The sequence below is a fragment of the Nerophis lumbriciformis genome, linkage group LG31, assembly GCF_033978685.3.
Source record: "Nerophis lumbriciformis linkage group LG31, RoL_Nlum_v2.1, whole genome shotgun sequence".
NCBI lineage: Eukaryota > Metazoa > Chordata > Actinopteri > Syngnathiformes > Syngnathidae > Nerophis > Nerophis lumbriciformis.
Window position 1 is genome coordinate 21,177,812 of NC_084578.2, and position 9,689 is coordinate 21,187,500.

The 9,689-nt window shown below is 45.8% G+C and overlaps 1 protein-coding gene across 2 annotated transcripts in view; it reads left to right on the forward strand.

Moving 5' to 3' along the window:
- LOC133574325 (solute carrier family 35 member F5-like) overlaps positions 1–9,689 on the forward strand; it is a 36,334-nt gene that overhangs the window by 20,211 nt on the left and 6,434 nt on the right. For both annotated transcript variants that reach the window (XM_061926478.2, XM_061926477.2), the window contains exons 12-13: positions 296–386; positions 7,974–8,128. In XM_061926478.2, coding sequence (XP_061782462.1) covers positions 296–386; positions 7,974–8,128 — 246 coding nt within the window. The remainder of the gene's footprint in view (positions 1–295; positions 387–7,973; positions 8,129–9,689) is intronic.

Consider the following 9,689-nt stretch of genomic DNA (forward strand, 5'->3'; position numbering starts at 1 on the left):
CCAGGCCTTATGGGCCACCTTAGCCTTTGCATGTAGCCCAGCTATCAAAAACATTATTTATTACCACACACAAAAGTACCAAAAATTGGTACCGTTGAGTACCGGCATTGGTACTGTATTGGTTCAATTATGAACGGTTCTCATCCCTACAAGTACGGTCAAAATAAATTGGGTGATTAATCTGTTTATATACATGATGAATGCGATATTTTTTTGATTAGTCCTGTCTTTTTTTTGACAGCCCTATCTTCAATATATTCTCATTAGTATATATGGGCCTTTCTTTTCTCCACAGGGGCTGTTTCCTCACATCATCCCTAATTGGTACACTGGCCCTGAGCCTCACCATACCGCTCTCTATTTTGGCAGATATTTGCATGCAGAAGGTCAGTTTTTTTCTTGAACAATACCAATATGAATTGTTTGAATGCTGAGTCAACACCGCCTGTCTCCAATGAACATTTTAAAACATGAAATGTTTACAACCACATTATCGTTTTACATTAATTCAAAGTCACTGCTCAACTATAGATGGAGAAATTAAGCTTTCTAGACAAATGTGTGGAAAAATGGCTCATTTCACATCTAAAATGTATGCCAGATACATTTGCTGGTGAATTTTATTTTAAGTTGTCAGCCGGGACCATCCGAGTGTACAAACCCCGTTTCCATATGAGTTGGGAAATTGTGTTAGATGTAAATATAAACGGAATACAATTTGCAAATCATTTTCAACCCATATTCAGTTGAATATGCTACAAAGACAACATATTTGATGTTCAAACTGATAAACTTTTTTTTTTGTGCAAATAATCATTAACTTTAGAATTTGATGCCAGCAACATGTGACAAAGAAGTTGGGAAAGGTGGCAATAAATACTGATAAAGTTGAGGAATGCTCATCAAACACTTATTTGGAACATCCCACAGGTGTGCAGGCTAATTGGGAACAGGTGGGTGCCATGATTGGGTATAAAAACAGCTTCCCAAAAAATGTCTTTCACAAGAAAGGATGGGTCATTCCTCTCTGAGCTGCCACCTTACCGTGGTAGAGGAGTTTGCGTGTCCCAATGATCCTAGGAGCTATGTTGTCCGGGGGTTTCTATGCCCCCTGGTAGGGTCTCCCAAGGCAAACTGGTCCTAGGTGAGGGATCAGACAAAGAGCAGCTCGAAGACCTCGATGAAGAACAAACACAAAGGACCCAGATTTCCCTCGCCCAGACGCGGGTCACCGGGGCCCCCCTCTGGAGCCAGGCCCGGAGGTGGGGCACGATGGCGAGCGCCTGGTGGCCGGGCCTGTCCCCATGGGGCCCGGCCGGGCACAGCCCGAAGAGGCAACGTGGGTCCCCCCTCCAATGGGCTCACCACCCATAGCAGGGGCCATAGAGGTCGGGTGCAGTGTGAGCTGGGCGGCAGCCGAGGGCAGGGCGCTTGGCGGTCCGATCCTCGGCTACATAAGCTGGCTCTTGGGACGTGGAACGTCACTTCGCTGGGGGGGAAGGAGCCTGAGCTAGTGCGTGAGGTGGAGAAGTTCCGGCTAGATATAGTCGGACTCACTTCGACGCACAGCAAGGGCTCTGGAACCACTTCTCTTGAGAGGGGCTGGACTCTCTTCCACTCTGGCGTTGCCAGCAGTGAGAGGCGACGGGCTGGGGTGGCAATTCTTGTTGCCCCTCAGCTCAAAGCCTGCACATTGGAGTTCAACCCGGTGGACGAGAGGGTAGCTTCCCTCCGCCTTCGGGTGGGGGGACGGGTCCTGACTGTTGTTTGCGTTTACGCGCCAAACGGAAGCTCAGAGTACCCACCCTTTTTGGATTCACTCGAGGGAGTACTGGAGAGTGCTCCCCCGGGTGATTCCCTCGTTCTACTGGGGGACTTCAACGCTCATGTTGGCAGCGACAGTGAAACCTGGAGAGGTGTGATTGGGAAGAATGGCCGCCCGGATCTGAACCCGAGTGGTGTTCTGTTATTGGACTTTTGTGCTCGTCACAGATTGTCGATAACGAACACCATGTTCAAACATAAGGGTGTCCATATGTGCACTTGGCACCAGGACACCCTAGGCCGCAGTTCCATGATCAACTTTGTAGTTGTGTCATCGGATTTGTGGTCTCATGTTTTGGACACTCGGGTGAAGAGAGGGGCGGAGCTTTCTACCGATCACCACCTGGTGGTGAGTTGGCTGCGATGGTGGGGGAGGATGCCGGACAGACCTGGCAGGCCCAAACGCATTGTGAGGGTTTGCTGGGAACGCCTGGCAGAGTCTCCTGTCAGAGAGAGTTTCAATTCCCACCTCCGGAAGAACTTTGAACATGTCACGAGGGAGGTGCTGGACATTGAGTCCGAGTGGCGGATGTTCCGTACCTCTGTTGTCGAGGCGGCCGATTGGAGCTGTAGCCGCAAGGTAGTTGGTGCCTGTCGTGGCGGTAATCTTAGAACCCGTTGGTGGACGCCGGCGGTGAGGGATGCCGTCAGGCTGAAGAAGGGGTCCTATCGGGTTCTTTTGGCTCATGGGACTCCTGAGGCAGCAGACAGGTACCGACGGGCCAAGCGGTGTGCGGCTTAAGCGGTCGCGGAGGCAAAAACTCGGACATGGAAGGAGTTCGGGGAGGCCATGGAAAAAGACTTCTGGACGGCTTCGAAGCAATTCTGGACCACCATCCGCCGCCTCAGGAAGGGGAAGCAGTGCAGTGTCAACACCGTGTATGGTGGGGATGGTGCTCTGCTAACCTCGACTGCGGATGTTGTGGATCGGTGGAGGGAATACTTCGAAGACCTCCTCAATCCTACCAGCACGCCTTCCTATGAGGAAGCAGGGCCTGGGGAATCTGTGGTGGGCTCTCCTATTTCTGGGGCTGAGGTTGCCAAGGTTGTTAAAAAGCTCCTCGGTGGCAAGGCCCCGGGGGTGGATGAGATCCGCCCGGAGTTCCTTAAGGCTCTGGATGTTGTGGGGCTGTCTTGGTTGACAAGACTCTGCAACATCGCGTGGACATCGGGGGCGGTACCTCTGGATTGGCAGACCGGGGTGGTGGTTCCTCTCTTTAAGAAGGGGAACCGGAGGGTGTGTTCCAACTATCGTGGGATCACACTCCTCAGCCTTCCCGGTAAGGTCTATTCAGGTGTACTGGAGAGGAGGCTACGCCGGATAGTCGAACCTCGGATTCAGGAGGAACAGTGTGGTTTTCGTCCTGGTCGTGGAACTGTGGACCAGCTCTATACTCTCGGCAGGGTCCTTGAGGGTGCATGGGAGTTTGCCCAACCAGTCTACATGTGCTTTGTGGACTTGGAGAAGGCATTCGACCGTGTACCCCGGGAAGTCCTGTGGGGAGTGCTCAGAGAGTATGGGGTAACGGACTGTCTTATTGTGGCAGTTCGCTCCCTGTATAATCAGTGCCAGAGCTTGGTCCGCATTGCCGGCAGTAAGTCGGACACGTTTCCAGTGAGGGTTGGACTCCGCCAAGGCTGCCCTTTGTCACCGATTCTGTTCATAACCTTTATGGACAGAATTTCTAGACGCAGTCAGGGCGTTGAGGGGATCTGGTTTGGTGGCTGCAGGATTAGGTCTCTGCTATTTGCAGATGATGTGGTCCTGATGGCTTCCTCTGGCCAAGATCTTCAGCTCTCGCTGGATCGGTTCGCAGCCGAGTGTGAAGCGACTGGGATGAGAATCAGCACCTCCAAGTCCGAGTCCATGGTTCTCTCCCGGAAAAGGGTGGAGTGCCATCTCCGGGTTGGGGAGGAGATCTTGCCCCAAGTGGAGGAGTTCAAGTACCTCGGAGTCTTGTTCACGAGTGGGGGAAGAGTGGATCGTGAGATCGACAGGCGGATCGGTGCAGCATCTTCAGTAATGCGGACGATGTATCGACCCGTTGTGGTGAAGAAGGAGCTGAGCCGGAAGGCAAAGCTCTCGATTTACCGGTCGATCTACGTTCCCATCCTCACCTATGGTCATGAGCTTTGGGTCATGACCGAAAGGACAAGATCACGGGTACAAGCGGCCGAAATGAGTTTCCTCCGCCGAGTGGCGGGGCTCTCCCTTAGAGATAGGGTGAGAAGCTCTGTCATTCGGGGGGAGCTCAAAGTAAAGCCGCTGCTCCTCCACATCGAGAGGAGCCAGATGAGGTGGTTCGGGCATCTGGTCAGGATGCCACCCGAACGCCTCCCTAGGAAGGTGTTTCGGGCACGTCCGACCGGTAGGAGGCCACGGGGAAGACCCAGGACACGCTGGGAAGACTATCTCTCCCGGCTGGCCTGGGAACGCCTCGGGATCCCCCGGGAGGAGCTGGACGAAGTGGCTGGGGAGAGGGAAGTCTGGGCTTCCCTGCTTAAGCTGCTGCCCCCGCGACCCTACCTCGGATAAGCGGAAGAAGATGGATGGATGGATGGAGGATGGGGCGAGGTACACCCCTTTGTCCACAACTGCGTGAGCAAATAGTCAAACAGTTTAAGAACAACGTTTCTCAAAGTGCAATTGCAAGAAATTTAGGGATTTCAACATCTACGGTCCATAATATCATCAAAAGGTTCAGAGAATCTGGAGAAATCACTCCACGTAAGCGGCATGGCCGGAAACCAACATTGAATGACCGTGACCTTCGATCCCTCAGACGGCACTGTATCAAAAACCGACATCAATCTCTAAAGGATATCACCACATGGGCTCAGGAACACTTCAGAAATCCACTGTCACTAAATACGGTTTAAGCCATTTATCAACAACATCCAGAAACGCCGCCGGCTTCTCTGGGCCCAAGATCATCTAAGATGGACTCATGCAAAGTGGAAAAGTGTTCTGTGGTCTGACGAGTCCACATTTCATATTGTTTTTGGAAATATTCGACATCGTGTCATCCGGACCAAAGGGGAAGCGAACCATCCAGACTGTTATCGACGCAAAGTTGAAAAGCCAGCATCTGTGATGGTATGGGGGTGCATTAGTGCCCAAGGCATGTGTAACTTACACATCTGTGAAGGCACCATTAATGCTGAAAGGTACATACAGGTTTTGGAACAACATATGCTGCCATCTAAGCGCCGTCTTTTTCATGGACGCCCCTGCTTATTTCAGCAAGACAATGCCAAGCCAGATTCAGCACGTGTTACAACAGTGTGGCTTTGTAAAAAAAGAGTGCGGGTACTTTCCTGGCCTGCCTGCAGTCCAGACCTGTCTCCCATCAAAAATGTGTGGCGCATTATGAAGCGTAAAATACGAGAGCGGAGACCCCGGACTGTTGAACGACTGAAGCTCTACATAAAACAAGAATGGGAAAGAATTCCACTTTCAAAGCTTCAACAATTAGTTTCCTCAGTTCCCAATCGTTTATTGAGTGTTGTTAAAAGAAAAGGTGATGTAACACAGTGGTGAACATGCCCTTTTCCAACTACTTTGGCACGTGTTGCAGCCATGAAATTCTAAGTTAATTATTATTTGCAAAAAAAAAAAAAGTTTATGAGTTTGAACATCAAATATCTTGTATTTGTAGTGCATTCAATTGAATATGTGTTGAAAAGGATTTGCAAATCATTGTATTCCGTTTATATTTACATCTAACACAATTTCCTAACTCATATGGAAACGGGGTTTGTACATTGCTGTCCCCAACAACTTCATTAATCAACGCTTGATTGAAAAAAATTACAAACTTTTTATTTTTTTAAAACAATGCTGTATATAAACTTTGGCCAAACTATGATTCTATCTTGGGCTGTACTCACAATAGGCCAATCATACTTGGACGTGTTTGGACCCTCTTTACACCTCAAGTCCAGCATGTTTGGCTATTAATCATCGGATCCGTGCTTAAGTGAAGAACACGCCTTCTTTGGCACGTCATGAATAGATGGGCAAGGGCACAGCCCAATTGCATGCACATATGTGCACGAAATGTTGGTGTCATAGAATGACTTGTAAGTTCTTAATGATAACGATTAGCCCACACATCATAATCAAAATAAAATACAAAGGCTAATAATAATCCAACCAATAATATGCTCACCCAGCAGTGACTACATTTGTGTGTGCAATAAAGATTTGTCATTTAATTAATGTGATCGCTCCTCTTGCACAGTAATTAATGACACCTGCCATCTTTCACAATAGAAATAATCAAAACGTGTTGAAATAACATTGAACCTTATCCACAAAGTCAGAGAAATTAGAGTTAACACAGCAGTGTTAAAGTGATCGGACAAGCAAGCTACAGTCAGTGTGAGCACAGGCCAGTGGGGGCCAGGAGAGGCAGGGGGAATCGCCCTCGAGTCCAGCCTGCTGTGATTAAATGCCAATACTGTGGCTTCTAAATCTACACATTATAAACTGAGATAAACTGCTGGTGAAAAGCTTGATAAATTGACACACACTCTAAAGCTTCATCACTACTCATTAGGGACAGATCTGATATTATTTAATACTCATTAAGATTGAGGGCGAAATAATGAACACAAAAGCAGTTATAGGCTACTAATAAGGAAATTATATCATGCTGATACTGCCCCTTGTGTACATTACAGCCTCCATGTGGTGTATTTGAATGTGATCCAATGATGTTAAAACTATGGAGTTGCCTGCCTCAAGTACTGGTGTCAAAAATGTATTTTATTTAAACAATGGAATGTTTGTACTGAGGGTATACAAGTCTATGCCTATTTTGTTATTTTGGTTACCAAGTGGAAGATTTTTTTTAGCACTTTAACAAGAGGATTGTGGGGTTTTTTTTAACCTGGGTTACACAGACCTGTGAATGTGTCTGGGTTACATATATTTTCCCTGCAACACCCTGAATTAAATTACTATTGAGAACTTGATAATATGTATTTATCTGTAAAAAATACACATTGAGTGAGTTACATTATTTATATATGTCGCTGACAATGACTCCTTTTTTCTTTTTATTCCTGTCACAAACTTTTCCATCTCTTTGCCTCTGTTAGCTCTCTACACACGTGTTCATGTGTACTTACTACTACCTACTGGTGTTAGTTTATTTTAAACATGCATACAATTACAATATGATACATTAGAGCCCAGTTTCTCGTAAAAGCATGTCAGAAAAGGAGTAGGAGGAAGCAGACCTTTTTTAATCCTACTTCTTTTCGTTTCATAGCAATTTCTTACACATTTGTTTGTATTCTATCTATGAATAAATAAATGAGTAAGTAATTAAATAAATAGAGGAATGATTAAGTAAATGATTAATAAATACATAATAAATAATTTCTCATAGATATATAGTTAAGTGCTTTATGGTTTATGTTTATGGCTCACATCATGAGATAAACAAAATTATCAAATTTTTCAATAAGGTTCAAGATGTTAATCAGGATTTTTCTTCTTTGTAATTTGTAAACACTTTGAGTTTGAACAGTTTCTTAAACTGAATCATATTAGACCATTTCGTTGGATTTCTTTGCCTAATCCATTGTATAATTTAATTCCACATACTGATACGATGATAGGCACAGTGGAACAGGGGTTAGTGCGTGTGCCTCACAACAAGGAGTGGAGTTTGCATGTTCTCCCCGTGACTGCGTGGGTTCCCTCCGGGTACTCCGGCTTCCTCCCACCTCCAAAGACATGCACCTGGGGATAGGTTGATTGGCAACACTAAATTGGTTCTAGTGTGTGAATGTTGTCTGTCTATCTCTGTTGGCCCTTCGATGAGGTGGAGACTTGTCCAGGGTGTACCCCGCCTTCCGCCCGAATGCAGCTGGGATAGGCTCCAGCACCTCCTGTGACCCCGAGAAGGACAAGCGGTAGAAAATGGATGGATAGTGATAAGCTAAAGGTCTTAAGTGTTGTACTTGCATACAAATGTTTTAAATTTGATTTATCTACTAGGTAGAACAGAGAGCCTGTCGAATACACAGCTTGTGTATTGTACTGATATTTTTACTAGTGTGTAGACGCCTCACCCTTTTTATTATCAGCAGCAATAATAATGTATTTTCTCCTACTTCTGTATTTTTATATACAGGTACATTTCTCGTGGCAGTTTTTTGCTGGGGCAGTGCCTGTCTTTCTCTCCTTCTTTATTGCCACACTTCTATGCCACTACAATAACTGGGATCCTGTCATGGTGGGGCTGAGGAGACTGTATGCCTTTAGCTTTCGAAGACATCGCATCCAGAGGTACACACCGTTGTTCTCCTTGTGCTTACAAAATGAAGCAACACCAGTACAAGAAGCTGTCATGTTGTTGCTGCTGCTGTTTTCTGTGAGAAATTATGTCTTTCATACTGTGAACATCACACTTGCTGCCCTTATTTTTAGATATTCACTTGCTTTTAACCTCTCAGCCAAAAATATTAAAGTCATTAAAATGGGGTTCGGAACTTGAAGCACTAATACAGCACAAGTGCAACATTTTAAGAAAGGAAACATTTTGGGGAAAAAAATGTGTACCAGTAGATGGGAAAACAAGTTCCCTCTATAATGATGCTATTATAATATATCTATTATTTGATTAATGAATTTAACGCGATTTCTAAAGTTGGGACCCTAATGAACAAGTTTCATTCTTTTTAGGAAACTATCAATCAATCAATCAATGTTTACTTATATAGCCCTAAATCACAAGTGTCTCAAAGGGCTGCACAAGCCACAAAAACATCCTCGGCTCAGATCCCACATCAGGGCAAGAAAAAACTCAACCCAATGGGATAACGATGAGAAACCTTGGAGGGGACCGCAGATGCGGGGACCCCACCCCCTGCGACCAGTGCAATGGACATCGAGTGGATCTAGCATAATATTGTGAGAGTCCAGTCCATTGTGGATCTAGCATAGTGGTTCTTAACCTGGGTTCGATCGAACCCTAGGGGTTCGGTGAGTCGGGCTCAGGGGTTCGGCGGAGGTCAAGACACACCCGACTCATCGTGTAAATAAAAACTTCTCCCTATCGGCGTATTACGGATACAGCAACAGCAGAAGTCACACTGATTTGCAGGTGTGTAATTTGTTGTGAGTTTATGCACTGTGTTGGTTTTGTTCTTTGAACAAGGTGATGTTCATGCATGGTTCATTTTGTGCACCAGTAATAAAACATGGTAACACTTTAGTATGGGGAACATATTCACCATTAATTAGTTGCTTATTAACATGCAAATTAGTAACATATTGGCTCCTAACTAGTAATTATTAAGTACTTGTTAATGCCTTATTCGGCATGGCCTTATAACTCTAACCCTAACCCTAACCAAATAACTCTAAATTAAGTCTTTGTTACTTAGAATATGTTTCCCTAGTGTCCAAAAAACTCTAAAGTAAGTCTTTGTTACTTAGAATATGTTCCCCATACTAAAGTGTTACCAAAAACATATAACTTTGTTTTGGATTTTGAAAAAAAAAAACATTTTATTTTTCACTTAAGAAGGGTTCGGTGAATGCGCATATGAAACTGGTGGGGTTCCGTACCTCCAATAATGTTAAGAACCACTGATCTAGCATAATATTGTGAGAGTCCAGTCCAAAGTGGATCTAACATAATAGTGAGAGTCCAGTCCATAGTGGGGCCAGCAGGAGATCATCTTGAGCGAAGACAGGTCAGCAGCGCAGAGATGTCCCCAACTGATGCACAGATGAGTGGTCCACCATGTGTCCCAACTTTGGACAGCTCGCGCTTCATCCGTGGCCACCGAACCTGTGCCCCCCCCCTCCACGAAGGAGAGGGGGGCAGAGCAGAAAAAAAACG